At 37.6% G+C, this 23,021-nt stretch overlaps 2 protein-coding genes across 6 annotated transcripts in view; one reads left to right on the forward strand and one right to left on the reverse strand.

Annotated features, from left to right (window-relative positions):
• The window catches only part of LOC135223639 (uncharacterized), a 466,317-nt gene extending 451,229 nt beyond the window's left edge, over positions 1-15,088 (forward strand). For 4 of the 5 annotated variants that reach the window (XM_064262269.1, XM_064262270.1, XM_064262272.1 and 1 more), the window contains one exon: positions 12,469-15,087. In XM_064262269.1, the coding sequence (XP_064118339.1) occupies positions 12,469-14,418 (1,950 nt within the window). In that variant the 3' untranslated portion in view covers positions 14,419-15,087. Of the gene's footprint in view, positions 1-12,468 lie in introns of all 5 variants that reach the window. The other variant, XM_064262273.1, reaches the window with a different exon arrangement.
• Positions 3,606-23,021, reverse strand: part of LOC135223641 (peptidyl-prolyl cis-trans isomerase-like 3) — a 282,632-nt gene continuing 263,216 nt past the window's right edge. Inside the window, exon 6 of the mRNA XM_064262276.1 lies at positions 3,606-3,904. The gene's annotated coding sequence lies outside the window, so the exon portion shown is untranslated. The remainder of the gene's footprint in view (positions 3,905-23,021) is intronic.

Consider the following 23,021-nt stretch of genomic DNA (forward strand, 5'->3'; position numbering starts at 1 on the left):
ATCACTATTATTTACGAATATCATTGTTTTATATTTTATTACTTGAATCAATTCATGTATACCATGAATTTTTATTTACTTATATATATATATATATATTCACATAGTGTCTGTATCACACTCCTATAAGTCAAATGCAAGTCAAGTTTGAGTAATATTCAGTAGTTGTTTTTGGTAGCTGACCGAGCTAATGTAAGTGTTTACATAATAAAAATATGGAATGTTAGTCCATATATATAAAAGACTAAAACTAAAGAGGTCAACCAGATTGCTTGCAGGAATGTGATCAGACTAGAGACGCTAAAGATGACGTATACAATAAAAGTAGGCTAAGATAACATGCCGTCACCTGTAGTCATTCAATTGTTTATAAACTCTAGTCCAAGCTCCCTGCTTGAGACAACTACCGCGACCTATAATTCAAACGGCCTACGTGATCTGTAGCGTGTCTCATTTTGATTGTGTGTTCGTATGTAACTATGTCATCTGATTGTATGTTCATATGTTCGAACTACTGTCTGTTCCTTTATGACTGGTAACCGAGATGGTAGTAAGGTAGAAGAGAGTTAGCTATCGTCATTAGAAGACCTGTACCTCTTTACCTAAGCTTTATCATGTAGAGAGAATAGAATTAGCCATCATCATTGGCAGAAGCGATCAAGCTATCGTCATTAGAAGACTTGTACAATCATACCTGATCTTCACCATGTAAATTCAGAGAATACAGGCAGTCCCCGGGTTACGACGGGGGTTCCGTTCTTGAGACGCGTCGGAAGCCGAAAATCGTCGTAAGCCGGAATGACGCTTGGAAATATGTCTTAAACTAATAAAAAGTTATAAAAACCTTACTTGTAATCCTTTGGTTACACTACATGTTGTTTCCTGTAGTTTTATGTACAACCTGGAGTTATTTTCATAAAAGAATGCTGGTTCTTGAAGGTAAAAACTATTGTAATCCTCTGGTGACACTACATTCTTGAAGTTTTATGTACAACCTGGAGTGATTTTGCCAAATCTTGAGGGCTACAAGAACAGCTGATTACTATTTACGTATCATATAGACTAATTAAAGTAAACGTATCTTTAAATAGGCTTATATATTAGTATCAACAAAACATTTCCTGCTATGAGTCAGAGGCCGTTTAATGAAACGAACACTTCTCTGTCCTATCTGTTCAGAAAATAAATGTTACGTCAATCCCCGAGACGGTGACCATTGTTGCCAAGGCGTCTCTCTCTCTCTCTCTCTCTCTGATCAAATTAGTACTGGATAATGTCTCTCTTTGGATACTTCGATTTTGCCAAATCTTGAGGGCTACAAGAACAGTTGATTACTATTTACGTATCATATAGACTAATTAAAGTACGTAAACGTATCTTTAAATAGGCTTATATTATTAGTATCAACAAAACATTTACTGGCATGAGTCAGAGGCCGTTTAAGGAAACGAACACTTCTCTGTCCTTACTCGGAGCGTCGGAAGACGCCTCTCTCTCTCTCTCTCTCTCTCGTCTCTCTCTCTCTCTCTCTCTCTCTCATTGTAATCTAACCAGAAACTTCGTTTTGTTATTATTACTGGAAACAAGCAATGATTTTTTTCATTATTTGTGCTTTTGGACTGTTATATGTAAACTTTGCGCACCGCAAGCTAGTATGTATTCATTCGCTCGGAAACTAGTTCCGCATATGAGGCGTCACTAAAAAACATAGAAAAATACGACATAAAAAGTGTCGAAAATCATCATAACCTCAAAATTTTTGTTGTAATCTAACCAGAAACTTATTTTTATTAATATACTGTGCTAAACTATAAAGAGTTTTATCATAGTATGAGTTTTTTAAAAGCGTCGTAACCTCGGAACAAGCGTCGTAACCCAGGACGGATTTTTCCATTGAATATTTAAGAAAAAGCGTCGTAACCTCGGAACGTCGTAAGCCGGAACCGTCGTAACCCGGGGACCGCCTGTATAAGTATTTTTGTACTTCGTGGTTTCTACTAGATCCTCGCCTAATCACCGAATCATCATGAGTTTAACACATCGTCGTAATAACCAAGAAGATAATACCGACTTCGTAAGTGATCTACAAACCCCAAGACACTCCATTGAATATGGAAGTGCAATACCAACCGACTTAGCGTAAGATTATCGCAAGTCTAACATTACCTCATAGGGCGCCTTATCATACAAGGCAACAGCCCTAAAACATGTAGCCACATTAGTTGTACAGAATAATTCTTTTTAATGGCAGTAACTTTGTAAACAGCTACTAGCGTTCGATCCATTTCAATGTCTGAAATCAAAGTGTGATAGACGCTACATCAATATCCAGTGACTTGTGCTTTCCTGCCCAAAGTTCTCGGTCTCCTCCTCACATCATATTGTGGATCTAACTAGATTTGTTCAACCTTCCTTAGCCATCACACACTGACTGCCATGGACGTCAGCTAACTTTAAACATTTTGAAATACAAACATGAATTTGTAGAAACTAAAATAATGCCCATTAACCCTTATGATAATACAATAATATTGTTCATAGAGGAAAACAGGTAAAAATTGTCGTCATGATATGGAATTACCATAGACGGTATATACTGGAGTTTGCGATCTCTATACCAGTACTACTACGTAGTTTGATGGTCTTCCACCAGAGCGGCGCTGCAAAGCCTTGTAGCCATTTATAAAGGTCTGGTAACCAGCAAATTGAACAGGGGATTAGTGCGATTGCGAATTTTTTTATCATTAATGTTTAATGAGTAAGCGTTTGCCGAATTTTTAAGGTTTAGAGAGTGTTTTGTGAATGTTAGTGAATGTTTAGTGAGTGTTTAGTTAAAGTCTTGTGAATGTTAGTATTTAGTGAATGTTTATTTTGTAAGTATTCAGTGAATGTTTACTGAGTGTTTAGGGCTTAGTGAATGTTTTGTGAATGTTATTTAATATTTATTGTGTAAGTGTTCTGTGAATGTTTACTGAGTCTTTGCAGTTTTGGTGAATGTTTTGTGAATGTTTAGTGTGTAAGTATTCAGCGAATGCTTAGCAAGTGTTTAGTGAACGTCTTGTGAATGTTAGTTTTTAGTGAATGTGTAGTGTGTAAGTATTCAGTGAATGTTTAGTAAGTGTTTTGGTTAGTGTGTGTTTAGTGAGTGTTAAGGGTTTAGTGGATGTTTGTGTTTAGTGAATGCTTAGTGTGCAGGTATTCAGTGAATGTTTAGTGTGTGTTTAGGATTTAGTGTATGTTTTGTGAATGATAGTGTATAAGCATTCAGTGAATGTTTAGTTAGTGTTTAGGATTTAGTGAGTGTTTAGGGTTTAGTGAATATGTTATCCACCCTCAGAGAGGATGCAATATGTAAACTTACCTTGTCGAGGCGTTTTGGTAGTGATGGCCTCAACCTTAGTCATTATCTCTCTCTCTCTCTCTCTCGTCTCTCCTCCCCTTCTCTTCTCCTCTCTCCTCTCTCTCTCTCATCACAACCAACAGCGCACACACACATACACATAACTCATAAAACAAAACTCCTAGGTGGTCAAAATAGATTCAAGATTATAAAAATACATTTATTTAAGAACAAAAGGACTAACTAGTTAAATCAAATTCTCTAAGAACAAAGTGATTGACTGAACAAGTTAAATTCTTAAAGAACAAAATGATTGTCTGAACAAGTCAGATCTGAAACTTTAGTTTCTAAACACAAACCAATGAAAACTCCAAACAATGCATCATTATAAAAGGGTATTATAATTCAAACAGGAAACCCAAATAACAATGGGGATCGGACCAAACCCGTCCACCGCTTCCTCTACAAAGACTAGACATCAGTCATAAGATAGGTAATCAAAGTCATTAATGTCTCTCCCCACACCATCACCAGTACTAGTTCCAGGGAATCTGCCAGATCCATCTGGAGAGAAAAGAAAAAAATCCCATATAAATAAACTGTAATAAACCAAAACTATATAAACCGACTCTCCTGTAACAAAGTCATATAAAAAAGGATATCTCTGAAAAACATGTTCAAGATACAATAAGACAAAGCCACACTTGGGCTTAAAAGAATGCTTACCCATTTCAGCACTAATCACATTCAATAAAACAATACACTGTCACTTTTATGGTTCTTCTAAATCCCAGTTATCTTACTCTCCCATTATGTAAAGGAACAGTATGCACTAACCAACGAATTTTCTCACAAGGCACTCCCCTTAAGAGGACGTCACTATCACGTAACAAGTTAATTGAACTGGAGCAGATTATGATGTCATATACAGATCATAGTCACACCCATAAAATCTACCCAAATCTAAATTCAAAAGCATAATTTACTATAGCCAATGCACGGACATGAGACGTGGCCTGTCTTTGCCCTTGATCACGGCTGAGACAGCAATCTTCAACAACGTGGCACCCTAAATGATGAGTGTACATTTCAAGACCCCGCTTGTCTCCATGGGAGCTAACGCTGATATCCATCATTTCAAAGAATATCATTGCTCATCACATCCGTCTCAGCCATTTCTCATAGGGCAACAAGAAATACGACTAAAATATAAAATAAATATTAGTGCTAAGTGCATGCTCCGTGTGGAAGTATTCTGTGAATGTTTAGTGTGTAAGTATTCAGTGAATGTTTAATAAGTATTCAGTGAAAGTTTAGTGAGTGTTTAGTGAATATTTTGTGAATGTTAGTGTTTAATGAATGTTTAGTGTGTGTTTATTGAGTGTTTAATGAGTGATGAGTGGATGTTCAGTCATTTTTTAATGTTTAAAGAGTGTTTAAGGGTTTAATGATCAATTAGGGTCTAGTGAGTGTTAAGTGTATAGTGAGTGCTTAGTGAATGTTTAGTGTATAGTAGTACTTAGTGAAATGCTTAGTGATAGTTTAGTTTCTAATGAATGATTAAGATTAAGTTAGTGTTTATTGAGCGTTTAGTGTATAATGAGTGCCTGGTAAGTGTTTAGTATTATTGGGTGTGAGTGTATGTTAAGTGTGGGTGTTTAGTAGTGAGAGTGTATAGTAAGTGTGTGTTCAGTGAGTGTGAGTGTATAGTAAGTGTGAGTGTTTAGTGATTGAGCATAAGTGTATTGTGAATGTTGGTGTTTAGTGATTGTACATTACTGTTTAGTTAGTGCATAGTGTAGCGAGTGTACGGGGAAAAAATCCTGTAATTTACAGGAATCACACTGCTCAGATCCAAGAGTTAGGCCTTGACCACAATGGTTGGGGTGCTTAGGCCAACCTGTTATAGGAAAGATTAATGTTTGTAAACAATGAAGCATATCTGGCACATGCGCAATAGTTGGTGGGCAAAAGCAAACAATAACGGACGACGCTCTCACCTAATTTAACTTTGTCGGGATTTTTTGCACACTGTACATGTATAGCAGGGTAAGATTTCTTTCTTGCTTATTACATTGTATATGTATTACCGTGTAGTTTTGTATTAGCTTCTCAAAATGTGAAAAAATACTCAAAAAATACTCTCAAAGTTGCTTATGTCGTAAGTTTCTCAATCTGTTAACTTCACTTACCATGAGCGAAAAAATATTCCAAGGCAACAATAAACATTTAAATAAACTTAAATATTATTTTGCTTTCCATAAAGGTTTAGAATCCAGTGGATTCAAACAACTTTCACGTGACGGCAAACTATTTGCCACTGCACTCTTGATAGTGGGAGGATCTTTATCTCGATCCATTTTCTGTGAATCAGAACTGTTGCTCGTGTGAAGTCTATCGTTATTCTTTACTCTAACAACATGGAATTATAATTCTATGTATTTATTTTTGTATATGGGTTAAAATAAAATAAAAAACTATAAAGGAATCTGGCGGAGTAATAGTTTTAAATTTTCTATGTAGTGAAATCGCGTGAATTTTGAACAGTCTTCCGAAACGATGTCAACGAAAATATGTAAATCTGAATATTTCAATAGGAAAAGGCTTTTATGCTCTAATATTTTGCATGAGAGTATATTATTTCATAAAGATCAACTTCCAATTGGAAGATATGACGAATTAGATACGTATGGGTGAGAACTTCTGTCCATGTGTTGGTAGTGGCGGGAAAATATTATTGGAACGTCGATCTCGGAATGTTTGGCAATGGCAAACTTTTAATGGTGGTATAGACATGGAGGGGCTATTGTGTGGGTCTTTTGAACTTAGTAATAATATTACTCATTTACTGAGCAAGTGCTCTACCCAATACCTCCTGAACAATTTAGGCCCAGGTTACGCAGTGCTCTGTCCCACTGCTCTCTTTCAACTGAAGCCTTGCACGAGTTGGACAGTGAGTGGCTGCCGGCCACTTATTTCTCCTTTCCTTGTCCTTTTCGTTGGGAATACACTGCCAGGATACTAGGCTTCCCTTTCCCCACTTATTAGTTTCATCCTACAACAACACACGACTGAACCATTGCTTAGAAATAAGGCGCAGATTAACTTGAAAGGTCAAGTTCGTCTGATACAGTAGTGAAGCGGAAAGGTTTTTTAGTGGGGCGGTTAAGCAAAAAATCGTGCACTTTGGGTTAAAAGCATGAAACTTGGCACACTGGTCCTTTGGATCCTACTGATTAATTCTGGATGTGGATCCACTTCAGCAACCACCTCTGATGGCTGTTATAGACATTTTTCCAAAATGGCCGCCACTTTTTTTATAAATGCTCATAACATTGGCATTCTTCATCATAGAATCACAATCTTGGTGTCAAAATGTACAGTTTTGAGGTTGCCAGAAACAGTGGACATGTCACTAGCATCATATGGCAGCCATATTAGTCAATTTTCAATATGGCTGCCTTTTTTGTCGGATGCTTTGAACTTTAGCATTATTAATTATAGAAGTATAATCTTGGCATCTGAATGAATAGTACTGAGGGTCCCAGAGACACCTCAACAAGTCCACAGTTTCATGTAACAACTAATTATTCCCTTTGATTATAGATATATGGCCACCATATTTCAATTTATTATGATATCGATATCAATTCTGATCATTTCGATGCTACTATAACCAATAGAAGTGTCTATCATGGCATCTACTACAATGGTGCATAATGTATGGCTTCTGTTGGAAGATTTTTTAAAAAATATTCACCACATAAACGTAAACTGAAAGGTCATTTCCAAGGCTACATAGAGTCACTTGCTCAGTTTATTCCATGGGTATTCAGCCTTGACCATATCAACTATGCAAGGTGACTATCAGTCCATATAAGGGATTTGTGCTCCCTCTCTGCAAAGCATCCTTCCATCTACCAAGAATTCATTGTAGGAGGGTTTGTGGCACGCAAGACTGGATGTCCATTTTCTGCAATGGCACTTGATCAGGCCCATGAGCAAGTCAATGCCTTGGTGAAAGGTGAAGGAGGAGTGGTTGGACTGACTGACAATCCAAATGCCCTACAGCACTGGATGGTTGTAGGCCCAGAGATATCAAGGATGATCGCAGAATTTGAAGATGTAAGCATTGATGATTCACTAAAGCACCATGAACAAACCCCAGCTACTCAGATGACCTTTTCCAAAGAAGTGACAGCCCTTGTCAATGTCATAGAAGACATGGGAAACCCATTTAAAGAAGACAGTGGGGATCTCCTAACTTTAGTCACAAAGGTCATTATGAACTTTGATGTACAGAAGACTGTGGAATCTGTGTACAAGGTGAGCAAGGAGCAACATGATTTATTTATCAAGGAAAGGTTCCTGGATAGAACCAAGTCAATCAAGGAACTAATCAAGAAGAATAAATTCCCATTGTTCTCAAAGAAGAATTGTCAACCTAAACAAAGGTCACAGATGGCAACAATGAAAGAAGATTGCTCTTTGTTTTCAAGACTGTACATTGCATGCCAGTCCAGAGAAGGCAACCTTGAGGATTTCTTCAAGCATTAATATCAGCCATGGCCCCCATCACTTTCCAAGGCTGGTGACATGAGGTCAAGGAAGCCCAGAAGTTACTGCTTTGATCTTAGATGGAGCCGTCATTGTACAAATGCTTTCCCCAGGGACCTCAAAAACATTTGGAGACTACACCAATACTGTATTCATGCCATTCATTCGACACCAGCTGGAACATGTGAACAGATTGGACATTGTGTGGGATGTGTATGATCCAAACAGCCTCAAAGGAGCCACCAGAGAGAAGAGAAGGACTGGGATATGAAGAAGGCTTGAAGCTGCCTCAAATGTGACTAGTAACTGGCAAAGCTTTCTTCATGTCAACGAAAACAAAACTGAGCTGTTTCACATGCTGGCAGAAGAAGATACAAATGTACACTTCCCAGGAAAAGAGGTGTATAGCACATATGATAAGCATGTGCTTTCATCACCACTTCGAGAAGACAGAAGTCTCATTGAGCCATGCACACATGAGGAAGCTGATACTCAAATAGTCCTTCATCTCCTGGATGCAGCTAACAAGGGAGATAAAGATGTCAAACATTAGACACAGACGTTGTGGTGCTCATCCTGTCTAAGCCACACAGCTTACCTATCAATGAGGTATGGATATCATTTGGAGTAGGGAAGCATCATAGGTATAACCCATCACACAACATAGCAGCTACCCTTGGTCCATCAAAATCATCTGCCCTGGCAATGTTTCACTCATTTACAGGCTGTGATACAAACTCCTTCTTTGCAGGAAAGGGAAAGAAGACAGCATGGGATACCTGGTCTGTTTACCCAGAAGTCACTGATGCATTCCCCCTACTCTCAAATGCCTCGCCAAGCATTCCTGACAATGCCTTCGACCTTCTGGAGAAATTTGTTGTTCTAATGTATGACAAAGCCTGTGGCCTGGTAAAGGTCAATGATGCACAACAGCACCATTTTTCAAAGCAATCAAGAGCTCTGGAAAACATCCCCCCAATTCAGGCTGCCCTCAAGCAGCATGCGTTACGAGCAATGTATCAAGGTGGGCATGTTTGGGGAAATACATTACAGAAAGAGCCACAGCTTCCAAGCCCTGATGAGTGGGGATGAGAGAAAGAGGATGGGTCATGGAAGGCAAAATGGACAACACTTGCAGAAAGGCATGTAGGGCTCTGTAAATGCTACAAGGCCAGCCTCCGGTGCACAGCTCTATGCCGTTGTGAGGGGCAGTGTTACCAGGACTGATTGAATATCTCTGATAGGGTTATCACATTAAATTGATTCTATTTCATGTGCCTAGTCAGTGCAATGTCAGTATAACATGTATAGATATTTGTCATACTTGGAATGACTTAAAGCTCCTTTTGTCTTATACACCCTTTGTGGTAGAGATCCATGTAACACTCGGTTAATAAAGTTTTTTGTTTAATTGTTTGCAATAAATGTGGGTTAAAGTTCCTGATATGCAAAGTAATTTTGTTTATTATTTGCAATTTCAAACATATGCTCTATGTAGTTCTGCACAATACATAGTTGGTTTTCTACTCAAAAACTGATTTAGAATTGTTAGATACACAACCTAAATTTGGTACATATATATCGGTAGTATTGTAGATAGATAGGGGAATGCTTTATAATATGATTAAACATGGTGGCCATACTGAAAACAAAGGTGTCTAAACAACTGTCACATAAAGAGTATGGACATGTCCAGTGTCTCTGGAATCCTCAATACTATACATTTAGACACCTAAATTGTACCTCTATGATTATTTATGCCAAAGTTAAAACATCTGACAAAAAAGGAGGCCATATTGAACTAATATGGCTGCCATATGATGCTAGTGACATGTTAACTGTTTCTGGCAACCTCAAAACTGATGAAGAATTCCAATGTTATAGGCATTTATTAAAAAGTGGCGGCCATTTTGGAAAAACATCCATAACAGCCATCCGAGGTGGATGCTGAAGTGGATCCACATCCAGAATTATTCAGAAGGGTCTAAAGGACCAGTGTACCAAGTTTCATGCTTTTAACCCAAAGTGCACGATTCTACATAAAATCCTTCCTTAACCGCCCCACTATTTTGTCAACCAGCCGTGTTATTGTTTGCAAAAGACGTCTTGATGGCGTCACGTTGGTGACTCCTATTGTAAGGTAATTTTCCTCTGTTAATTTGGGTCCAGTAATATCATAATAATAATACCAGCAGCAACAACAATAATAACAATAGTAAAAATAATGGTATTGATAGTAATAATAATAAGATAATGATAATAGCATAAAAGATCAAAATAATAATAGTAATAAGGTATAGTACTATGAGCTGGGCCGAGACCTTTCAACATGACACTTTTAGCTACTCCAGTGATTGCAGCTCTATGGGAGGTAACACAGCCAACAGTCCCAACTCTATCTTCTAGATCTTATGAATGATCCCATCTGAGAAATTCCAACTACTTCGGACATAGTTTATGATCTTATTAAGTAGGTATCTTGTTTTGCAGATTTAACTTTGATGATATATTTTGCATTGTGTGTTCATATTCTAAAGCAAATTTAACGAGATCATGTATGTATTTTAGGTAAAAATAAAAAATCAATTCGATGAACGAAATCTAAGGAAAACCGTATCTTCCACATTCCTGATACTCATATCAGGTAGTTGCAGCCCCTTAAATCAGCATTATTGAATGTCCCGATCGTGTAATAATAGTAGACAAGAAGTTTTCGGTTTGTGTACTAAGATTATTTGATTATCATCACAAATGATGTGTTTAAAATGTGTAAGGCACTTTTGCAAGCTTTCTTTTAATTCTTCAATGGGAATGCATGTGTTTCTTCTTGAAGTAAGAAATCTGTATTTTCGGTGTTCAGTACTTTAGGATATATTTAGTATTGTTAGTAAATTAGAGTAGATTTGAGGGAAGGATAAAGTTAGTTCAATAGGAAAGATAGGAAATTTGTTAAACTTAAGTTTTGTTTGCTCCATTATCTCTTTTAATTTTTTTGACATATGGTATAGTACTCGAAAGTGTTTTGTAGCATGTTCCAGAAGTTTTCGTTCACCTAACAATAATTTATTCGTTTGATATATACAAGGAAATGTGCTTTTCTTGTTCGATTTTGGTTATTAATCCTACAGTTAACAATATAAAAAAGAATGGCGAGTGAAAAATCCGTATTACGAAAAATAATGAAATATTTAGAAGAAATTTCGCTCATGATGTAGGGGTAAAAGTCAAGTAAAAAAAAAAGAAAGAAAAAAACTATAAATAGTCATCCATTCAATCCTTATGAAAGTAAATTCACAGAACTTCTTCGTGCATAAATAACCAATGGGAAAGTATAGTGAGAAATAAAGGAATTTTAATAATGATGATCATGATAGAGAGAAATTAAAATCGGTTTAAGGGAAACGGGAGGTAATTTCTTTGATGGCCCAGTCGTGTATGTGGTTATTTCATGCGCGTACGACGGAGTTGCCAAATAGAGCCAAATGTCATTATTATAAGCTGTTGCAAAACAATTTTGAGTGACTGTAACGCTCAAGGAGACTCTGCCTTGAAGAGCTGTAACTAAACTCTTTACAATTGCCCTAAAATCATATCCTGATTTCTTTACTTCTACGTTTATATTTGTTTGTTTGTATGTTTATTTTTTTTATTTTTTGTTATTACGTTGCATGGAATCAGTGGTTATTCAGCAACGGGACCAACGGCTTTAAGTGACTTCCGAATCACGTCGAGAGGGAACTTCTACTTTTATGTTCATTATGTTGAAAATTAAAATTTTGGTTTGGAAACTTCTTAGTTTCTTTAATAATGATTTCTATTATTTGCCTCAGCAATTCTCCCTTGGCTTTCAATTCCAATAATGACTTTTGTGTGTCCCATATATTTTGTTCAATTTTTGGGTCTTCCAACTCTTCTGGTGTCATCAGTAATTTATCACACAATTTTCTCCCTCTCCTCCTATTAATTCATAACATGAATAGCAGCTAGGGTATGCGACTGATGTATGTTAAAGAGTAGCAAAAAATCATTGCTTGTGTACATATCCACTGTATTTCTTCTTGTTTTTTATCTGTGTAGGTTATGCATGTTTTATAAGTTTTTAAAGCTAATCTATAAACCAGGTTTTACATTTTTCACTAAGATTAGTCGCATTGCATTTCTCATACTAGAAATTCAATGTACAAGATGTCTCTGGTACCTATATGGCAAAGTGTAGCATTACCTTCATAGGTCTCCTCAACAGATGAAAGAAGCGAGTCTCTTTCTCTCTATCGATTACGTACCTATACCTGTTTGTGATAGTATTGTTTAGAAATGCTAACAATAGTTACATTACCATAATGTGCCTCCATTTAAGGAAAAAAGCGTTATTTTATTATCTTAGCAGTCCACCAGTCAATATAAAAGATTTTAGGAAAGAGGAAATGCTTTATGACAGTTTTTCATCTATTTCATATAGAAATTAAGGACATAAAAGTCAGGTCAATAATTAACAGAGATGGTTTATGTTTTAATATAGTCATTCAATTTACGACAAATCTAAAAACTGTTTCAATATCTTTTACTGACAGAATGGATGGTCAAAAGTAGTTTGCCCGTCTACTGATGGATCAGCCCAAATATCAAAACATCATAAAGGCAAGAACCATCATAAATATCATCATGGAGATGGTCATGGATATCTACGACAGTCTCAGAGAGGCATATTTTCCTCTAAGGATGCCGGGCTTTTCAGTCATGTTAAAGCACTTTCAGACGAAACACCGAATTATGCAAAATTGTTAACGGATGATAACGTCAGAAGCAAAAGGAATACACAGCATACCGGACACTCCCTGTCAGAATTCATTAAGGAACACAGAGAACAAGACTTATTGAGACTTTCTCCAACTCCTGAGGTTCGCTTTCTTTCAAGAGACCAAGGGCTGAATCTAGATATGATTGAGAGCGTAATGCAAGACCTTTCAAAACCAAAGAGAAGGAAACACAAGATTCCCGAAAAGGAGAACAATGATATTCCACGGCCACAGGAAGTTCCAAGAGAAAATGAGCAGCCTCCCAAAATGAGTAATGGGACTGAGGACCCTTCGCAACAGATTTCTGTAACTGAAGAATATGTAGAATTAGCTACAAGAAAAACACACATGTTAGAAAATTATAGCAGTGGACAAAAGGAAGCCCCTAGTGCTGAAGACTTCATTCACAGCACTAATCGTGCTATTTTACATCAAAATATTGCTGAAACTACTGCAACTGTCCCAGAAATTAATAAAAAAATAATGGATAATGAAACTAAATTGAATGAAGGAATTCACCTGAATCAAGATATTGCGGTTGAAAAAGTAGGCTCCGGGCCTTCTATTCAGACTGGTTTGGGGCCAATAATTGTCGATGATTCATTTCCCGAAACACTGACTATAGTGGAGGCAGTGGCACAAGAACCTATGGATGAGTTGATGGGACCAGCGATTCCAATTGATGTTGACGTTAGGGAAAAACAGACACCAAGAAATGAAACCAAAGATCGTTCATTGATTATTTTTCCAGAAGTACCAGTTGGGACTGTCCTTGACTCCACAGTTCGCAATTTTCTTGAGAGTCATAGTAAATCAACATCTGCAAATCCCAACTTACAGGAGAATTTAGACTGTCAAAAGAATGCTGACAGTATTAAAGAAGCCACATTATCACCGAGCACAGATGGAACTGAAAACCCTAATTTTAATCCAATACTTTTTCCACGATATATGAATGAAATCACTGAGGAAACATTCACCGGAGATATTTTCACCACAGACCCCTCAAATGATCAGAGTGTGATGGAAGTGCCTGGGAATGAAAATCTCGGTAAAAATACAAACCTCTCTGAGCAAATCACAGAGGAAATAGACATTCAGAACGTAAGTGAAATAAATGAAGTGGGAGCTACAGATAAAGGGCTCGAAACTAAAGAACACAGCGGAGGAACGACAAATAAGGAAACTGGTCAAGACGCAAAGAACGTTGGAAAAGAAGACACTGAGGAAATAGATGGTAAGAACTTTAACAAAGGACAAATTTCACAAAATGTTGATAAATCTCTCGACAATGAAAGCGAGAAAGACAACACCGAACAGAAAACAGGACCTAATGAAGACAGTGGAAATGGTAGTAACAAGGAAGAGAGAGACCACATCGAAGATAAAGACGGCATGGTGATTAAAAAAGAAACAAATGTCAAAGAAGCAGAGGAAAGGGACCGCCAAAGCAACGCACAAGAAAAAGGGAACAATAAAACTAAAAACGGAAAGAATATGACAGATACTGAAGACAATGGCAAAAAGAACAATAATGGAGGAAGCGAAAGAGACATTATTAGTGCCAACAGAGAGACTGAAACCTTTGAGGATGAGCCAGTCATTCCCGAAACAATGCCAGAAACTATAACTGAAAAACAAAGCCTAGAGGAGAAGGACGTAAGAACGTCAGACCAAGGGAAAGAGGTGTTATTAAGTCAAATATTTAAAGCATTATTTGGTTAAGACCTAATGAAGTGTCTTTCAAGATTTCTTTTTCTTTCTTTCTTTTTTGTGTCATAGGCTGTACAAATCCGTCTATGGTACGTTAATATGTCTTTGTAGATGACGTTTCTTTCATGAGTGTGCAAGATTAGAAATTTAGAATAATTTTTGTCTTACAAAACCTTCATGTATTATATGACTAAATAGTAACTATAAATATAGTTAGCGTTGTTGCACGTGTTAAAATTTTTAAGTGTATTAGAAAGAAACACAACTCCTTTGTTATGTGAATTAGATAAAAAAAAAAAAAAAAAAAATTTGCAAACTTTCAAAAGTAAAGTGCATTGAAGGATATAGTCAGAAATTCTCAATAACTGTTTCTAAACATTTATCGTGTTTTTATCAATTTTCATTTTTCCTTGAAATTTTCTCAATGAAAAGGTAAAGCTCTAATTAATGTTACACCGAGTCTCCATATAACATATATAAAACGTAACATGCTCTGAAAAGATAAATATGATTCTGTAATTTCTGTAAATATCCTGTACTGTTAATGTAACAGTACTTCTTTTTAGGAGTAAGGTCTTGAGCTGAAAATAGCTGTTAATATTTTTAATTCATTTACAAAACTAGTCAATTCTATGTAAAGAATGGATGCTTTTGTCCAACGAAAATAATGCTCTAGTACCTCTAGATTTAAAGTGTATTAATTAATAAATCTGGTTTCATGATTTTTCATTTTAGCCCATCATTCTATCAAAAATAGAAAACTTTGAGATCCAGAGGAAGGATAATGGCTTGTCACGGTTTATTACACAGTAAAAGATCCCATTCAGTTATTCTCTGTTCGCTGCTCAAGAAGTCCAGTTGACTTGTTTCCTTTTATCAATCAATATTTTTAGGAAAAACAATGGAAAGTTTTGCTTATGTTTACGTCAAGCCTGAGAAGAATGACATCATTAATATTATTTTGCAATAAGCCTGAAAGTTCATCACTTTGTAACGCAAGTTTCCAGAGATAAGGAAAGTTAATTCTGCAAATAAAGTTTACCTTAAAAAATAGCAATGGAGATTCCAGGAAGGTACTTTTTCATCCAACCCCAAACGTTTGATGTGAATTTAATAATAACAGTTTTTGCCTATGGCATCTTCTGTATGATATGCACAGATTGTCAGGGGAAGGTCCAACCAAACAGAATAATCTCTTGTATGTAACTTTATAATAACAGCTCAACGTGAACTATCTCCAAGACAGCAGCAAATGCAAGGTGATAGACGATATTGGCGAGTGGATGAAATGTGAAGTCTACAAAATTTCTTTTATATTTTAATACATAACTATCTCCCTAAATTAAATTTATGGCGAATGGATAAAACATGGAATGGTTAACTTAGAGCTTCACCATGAATTAAATCACCAGGTAGACCATTCAGTAAATAGCCATAAAGGTTTTTTGTACTTGGCAGTGTGATAATGAGCACATCAATAGGTGAATGTTGATACTCAGGAAATCCAGAACCATACACTAGTCTTCGAACCTCTGCCCTATAAATTACGAATAATAGTTGCATGTTAATGGCAGATAGCCAAAACGAATATCCTCCACCGATGGTCTAAGAGGTTCTCAAATAGTGTTCCGTGAAGCATCAGGGTTCCGTGAAGACCTTTCAAGGGTTCCATCAAAATGTGATATAAACATTCAGTTCGGCACACTTATAATACTTTAAAATATGCTCTTTAAGATCGGCATGATTGTCAACGTGAAATTCGAAAATGGAGGCAATCACAACCTCTCTCATCAACGGTCACTTACACACTGCGTCGGTCACATCGAACTACAGCTGACTTAGCATGGCGAGGCATTAATGCATTCCAACACAAATGCACGCATACTCAACATTCGTAGAATAAAAACAATTTATTATTTTTAAAAATCTGTGTAAATTAAGTAACTACATAAATGTTTATGAATTTACAATTAAAAGCATGTCATGGACAAAGTCAAGAGACGTCATACATCACTTGAAGCAGTAACATAAAAAAACTGTATTGAACTTCTGTTAAGCATGCCATGGACAAAGTCAGAGACGTCATACACCACTTAAAGCCACTGCTTGTACTGGCCAAGCAGATTCAATGGAAGTGGCCACAAACGTATGGCAGCTATGTCATACTAATGGGCTCACTGAGATGGCTGCTGCTGTAAGAGTAGCTGGTAGTTTATTCAAAGGCAGTGAGCGGACAACAGCGATTAAGGAGGCTGGCATTGTAACCTCTGGCACAAGTGTGTCTTCCTTGTCGCTGCTATTGTAACAAAAATGAGAAGAGTACATCTGGTAACAGCCTGCAGCTTGAATCAGTTATAGAAATGGGTATATGAGACAAGTGATGAGGGTAGGAGCTTTGATGCCTATTATGCCGAACGAGAAGCTCAGGAACCCCAGTTCTTGTACTGGAGCATGATGCTCAGACTGGAAGTAATTCATCCTCGGGTTTATCAGGTCCATCAAGGTGGGAGATTTCACAGGGTATGTTATGTCGCCTCACTGAATGCCCTGATGCCGTACTTCTTTGCCATTGACAACATCCATTATGCAAGATGGCTGTCTGTATTCATCAGTGATATGCTGAAGCTGCCTGAGGTCATCCATCTGTCAATGAAGAGTTTGCAGCAGGAAGGTTTGTGATCCACAAGACGAAAGACCATTCTCTGCCATCAGCGGGATCAAGCCCACGATAAAAAATAATGCTCTAATCAAGGTAGATGGAGGAGCAGTAATTATCACGGAAAATGAATCTGCCTTGATAAAATGGATGGTGTCAGGGCCGGAGATATCTCACCTTGTTGGGGAATATGACGAGTTATCTAAAAGCAGGCAGCATACCAATACATCACACCACGAACACATACCTTTTAGCCAAAAGGCATTCCTGGAAGATGTGCAGTCTTTGTAAAACCGTGGAAAAATATGGAAATCCATTCTTGCACGAAACATCCTCTGAGCTGCTGACACTGGATTCCAAAGATGTGATGGACAGTGATGCATTTAATGCTTTGAAGAACTACATTCATGAAGGAATGAAGCGGTTTGAGTGGTTTATATCTAATCTAGAAAATGTATGCCACACTTTCAAGCAAGACAACTTCAAAATATTCGACAGGCCCAGAACAAAGACTGCAAAGAATCTAGGGAAGGCTGTGAAACAAGACTGCAATCTTTTTGCAAACTTGTTCATCTCTTGGCAAACAAGACAAGTAGAGCTGGAAGAGTTCTTCAGGTACAAAAATGCAAAATTCCCATCTTCCATCAGTTCAAACAGGGATCTCTACCGCAGAACAAAATTAGAACTCATTGCAAGAATAGAGAAGCAGGTGGAAATGTCTGCAGATGAGCCAGAAACTGATGCCATATTCATTGACGGAGCATACCTAGCACATGTTATTCGATCCAAGCATCTGACCTCCAAGGACATTGCTGAACACGACTTTGTTGGAAAGATAAACAAATATGCTGAGAGGTACAGACTCAAATATGTAGTATTCAGTACTTGCAATTCAGTCACTGAAATCATTCACGAAATTACAATGAGGTAAGGGATCCCAACGCCGAGTAACAGAAAAAGGAATGGTTCCGCAGAACTGCTCCAGTTATCTTCAAAACGAGGAGAACAAAACAGAAATGTGTGCTTTCCAAGCCTATAAGCCACAAAAAATCTTACTGGTGGACTAGTGTTTGCTACCGTCGTGGTATCATATGTTACCAATAGAGAAGATGAAGTAAAACACATGGTGAAAGACGAGAGCAACTGTTCACATAAAGAAGCTGACACTAGGATTTTTGTCCATGTCAGGAATGCTGAGAAGTACAGCTACATAACTAAAGAATCAGGCCTTGTAAATGAAAATGACATTGATTTAATGTCACAGCAGTTGCACCATTCCCTGTTTTGAAGAAAAGTGGGTTGCGTACAGAGTAGGTAAAAGCAGGAGATGGTTACCAGTCCACAGAATAGTCAATAAGCTTGGGTTATTATTTTTCCATGCAGTCACTGGCAGTGAAACAGTGTGTGCCTTTAAAGGAACTGGCAAAAACTCCTGCTTTCAAATCTGGGACATTTTTCCTCAAGCCAGAAAGACATTTTGCCAGCTGTCCACATCTTGTGTGGACATCACAGAAGATCAGTTGCAAGTAATAGAACGATTCATTATTCTACTGTATGATCAATCCATTTCGAAGTTGTCTGTAAATAAATCCAGGAAAATCATGTTTGCAGAAAAAACAGACATTATGATGCAATCCCACCCACACATGGAGCTCTTATCCAGCATGTCAGCGAGCTACTACACAGATGATGCCAGCATTGCCATCACCTATCACCTGGGGGTGGAAAAATAATGAGGAAAAATAATGAAGATGGCACAATCACTACTCAGTGGACTGAACTAAGAACCATAGCAGAACAATGCCAAGCAAGTGCAAAACTGAGTGTGCAGGACGTTGCACATGCAAGAAGTCTTCCCTCTCTTGTACCTTCTTTTGTGCCTGTCCACCCATTTGATTGATGATGAAACCTGTATAACCTGAATATGAGGCTATTTGTGTAAAATACCACATAATAAATAACGCTTAATATAATCAAAATTATTTCCTGCTTATCGCAATTATAAATTTTTAATATTGGACGCCAATTTGGATATTGGCCGCCATTTTTTATTTTCATGTTGGCAATCATGCCTGTCTTACAGATCATGTTTTAAACTATAGATGTGCCAGGCTGCATATTTGTATCGCCTTTTGAAGGATTTTTCTCCCATCTTCTTCACTAATATAGGTATACATACATTGTAATATAAATAAGTAATTCTGTTTTGAATAGTTCGGGAAAAAGATTTAGACAATTGTCCAAATGCCAGTTAACTACTTGTTCCCCATTTATCGATCAGGAACGAAGGTTTCGGGGGTCACGTCACAGCAACGAGAGTTATGGTCGGCAGTGAGAAGGTGTCTGTCTTCAAGGAAGGTCACTGATACGTTTAGAAGATACATTGTTGGATCCGGTGTTTCGCCGTTGAGTTGGAGCAATCAATTCCGTTCCCTTCTGATGGTTGTGGCTGTATGAGAAGCAGCGTTGGCCCTCTCGAGTTACGTTGGTGTGGCCGGTTTAGATGTGGGAATATCAGAATTGTGGCTTCATTCCTGGATTGTGATTTCCAGGCGTATCTTCGTATCGGTGGCTGAAGAAGAACCTCTCGCTCAAGAAACTCGGAGACCTCTAGAACTGCTTGTTTGAACGTCAGCTAAGTTTTGTTTTATTATATTTATTAATTATTTTTCCATGAATATTACCCGAGCTCTTAGATACCGGTCGTATCTGCAAGTGTTTGTTATTTAAGCATAATAAAAGTGCTTTGAAGTGTTGTTTTGTGTGTAATTCTCCTCCTCATAATTAAACCTGTTTTTAAATATGTGCTTGCGGTAGTTCATGATGTGGACATCGTAACATATTTGGGGGCCTGTCCGGGATCAGTGAATTTCAATTTGAACAAAACAGGTTTAAATGAGGAGTTTGTTTAATTGTTGTAGGTTTGAGTGAGGTCATTTAGTTGTTTTATAGCCATTGTAACCAATCATGTCTGAGTCTGAAACAGAGTATTTAGAAAGTGACTTTGACGTAAAGAAATTTCTGTCGTCCTTACCGGGGGTTGCAGCTTTTCAAAGTCTGTGTAAACGAGAACTTGTGTTAATTGCTAATTATCTAGACATAGGCTTTACTACGGATATGAAAAAGGATGATTTGATAAAGGGTTTGATAGGACACTTGGGTATTGTAGAGGAGAAGGCAGAAGTTTCAAGGGTAAAGGAAAGTGATAGCATAGAAGCTTTGAAACTTAGAATAAAGCTGAAGGAGTTAGACATAGCTGCTGAACGTGAAAGAGTAGCTGCTGAACGTGTAAGAGCGGAAGAAAGGGAGAGAGAGAGGAAACTTGAGCGTGAAAGAATGGAACATGAACTGAAGTTAGAGGAAATTAAGGTAAGACACAGACAAGGTAGTGGAGATTTTGATGTAGCTAAATACATGAAGATGGTTCCCCCTTTTGATGAAAATGAAGTAACTAATTATTTTATAACTTTTGAGAAAGTAGCGAAAGGAATGGGCTGGCCTAAGACTTCATGGTCTATATTATTACAATGTGCATTGAAAGGTAGGGCTCAAGAGGTATTTTCTAGTTTGTCTGAGGAGACGTGTGGTAATTATGACGAATTGAAAAAGTGTATTCTCAAAGCATATGAATTAGTGCCAGAGGCTTACAGGTTGAAATTTCGTAGGCTTTTTAAGACAGGAGATCAGACATATGTAGATTTTGCTCGTATAAAAGCTAAATTGCTTGACGATTGGTTGAGATCTAAAGAAATCTGTGATTTTAAAGGGTTTAAACAACTAATATTGTTAGAAGAGTTTAAGAATTGTTTATCTAAGGATTTGAAGGTACACTTAGAGGAGCTTCAGGTTGAGAGTTTAGAGAAAGCTGCCATTATGGCTGACGAGTACTCACTGACGCACAAAATTTTTGAAGGGAAAAATTTGCTTAGGGGTAGAAGCAGCAAAGAGGGTTTTCAGGAATTGAAAAGTGGTAAGAGTAAAACTGAAAACGCAAGTGATTTGGATAAATGTGTTGTAGCTCCAGTATTGAAAGGTAATAGTTTGCCTAGTGGGCAGAGGATGCCAATTAAGTGTTTTAACTGTGGTAAACTGGGCCATAGAAAGGCCGACTGTTGGTCCTTAAGGGACGGTAATAGAGAGCATAAACCAGTTGCTTTGGTAAGCAGGGTAAGTGCTGATAGAGAGATTAATGCATTAAGTGAGGGTGGGAAAAGCCCTGGGTTCTCTGATTTGGAGAGATATAAGTCCTTTGTGTCTTATGGTAGTGTAGCTACAGAAAGTGGTAAGGGCAGAAGAGGATTAGTTATTCTCAGAGATACAGGGGCCCTACAGTCATTGATTTTGAAAAGGGCATTGCCTGAAGGTTTCGAGTATGAGGATAAGGAAAAGGTTTTGATTAAGAGTTTTCCAAAAGAAATAATCTCTTGTCCGTATGAGACTGTGGTTCTGGAGTCTGATTATGCAACGGGTCCGGTTAGGGTTGCCGTTGTGGAAGAAATTCCTGTAGAGGGAGTCGATTTAATATTGGCCAACGATATTGGTGGTAATAGGGTTTTAAGTAACCCACGGTTACTTAGCTATCCTCAGTTTTGTGCAAGCACGGAGAGCTTGGAAGGAGAATTTCCTGGTATTTTTCCCGTGTGTGCTATTACACGGTCAATGCGGAAATTGGAAGCTAGTAGGGATTCTAAGATTGACTTCTCGAAGTTTTTTCTGGGAAAATTTGGTGATTGTTCTGAACAAGGTAAGGTTTTAGCTGTATCTAGAGAGAAATTCATAAAGGATCAGGAAAATGACCTAGAGCTAGCAGAGATAGCTGCAAAGGCTTTTTCAGATAAGGAAATTGAGAACATTCCAGTTGGGTATTATGTCGAAAATGGATTACTGATGAGAAAATTTAGAGCCTCTAAGGTTGCTGCCGATGAAGAATGGAAAGTTAATTACCAAATAGTCGTTCCTCCAAATTACAGACCCTCTATTTTACATTTGGCACATCAGAATCCATTTAGTGGCCATTTCGGAGTCAATAAAACTTTTTACAAATTAACTAAACACTTTTATTGGCCTGGGATTCATTCTGATGTTAAAGTATTTTGTAAGACTTGCCATGTGTGTCAAATGATCGGAAAACCGAACCAAAAGTTGACTAAAGCTCCCCTTGAACCCATACCAGCCATGGAAGAACCATTCCATAGGGTAATAGTGGACATTGTTGGCCCATTGCCAAGTCAAAAGGTGGAAATCAGTATATACTTACGATCATGGACAGATCCACTAGGTATCCTGAGGCCATTCCGTTGCGGAATGTCTGCTCTAAGAATATTGTAAATGGGATGTTACAATTTTTCACTCGGTTTGGATTGCCTAAAGAGGTTCAGTCGGACCAGGGTTCAAATTTCTTGAGCAATATATTTAGACAGGCAATGCAGGAACTAGGAATCAGGCAGGTAACTTCATCAGCGTACCATCCTCAGAGCCAAGGGCTGTAGAAAGGTACCATCAAACCTTGAAGACCATGTTGAGAAAATTTTGTTTAGAGAACAAAAGCGATTGGGATAAAAGTCTGCCCTTCCTTCTGTTTGCCTCCAGAGAAATCCCTAATGAGTCGTTAGGGTTTTCCCCTTTCGAGTTAGTATTTTGTCATCAGGTTAGAGGACCTTTAAAATTGATTAAAGATCAGTGGATTAATAATGTTGAAGATTCTAATTTGTTGGACTATGTTTCAGATTCCAGGGAAAGAATCAGGAAAACGTGGGACATAGCAAGAGATAACTTAATGGAAGCACAGCAGAAGATGAAAAAAATACTATGATTTAGGAGCCAAAAAAGTTGACTACAAACCAGGTGATGAGGTATTGGTATTCCTTCCAGTAGCAGGTCAGCCATTACATGCTAAGTTTTCTGGGCCTTACATAATAGAAAAAAAGGTAGGAAATACGGATTATGTTGTCCTTACTCC

Source organism: Macrobrachium nipponense, chromosome 10, assembly GCF_015104395.2.
Source record: "Macrobrachium nipponense isolate FS-2020 chromosome 10, ASM1510439v2, whole genome shotgun sequence".
NCBI classification, from domain to species: Eukaryota; Metazoa; Arthropoda; class Malacostraca; order Decapoda; family Palaemonidae; genus Macrobrachium; species Macrobrachium nipponense.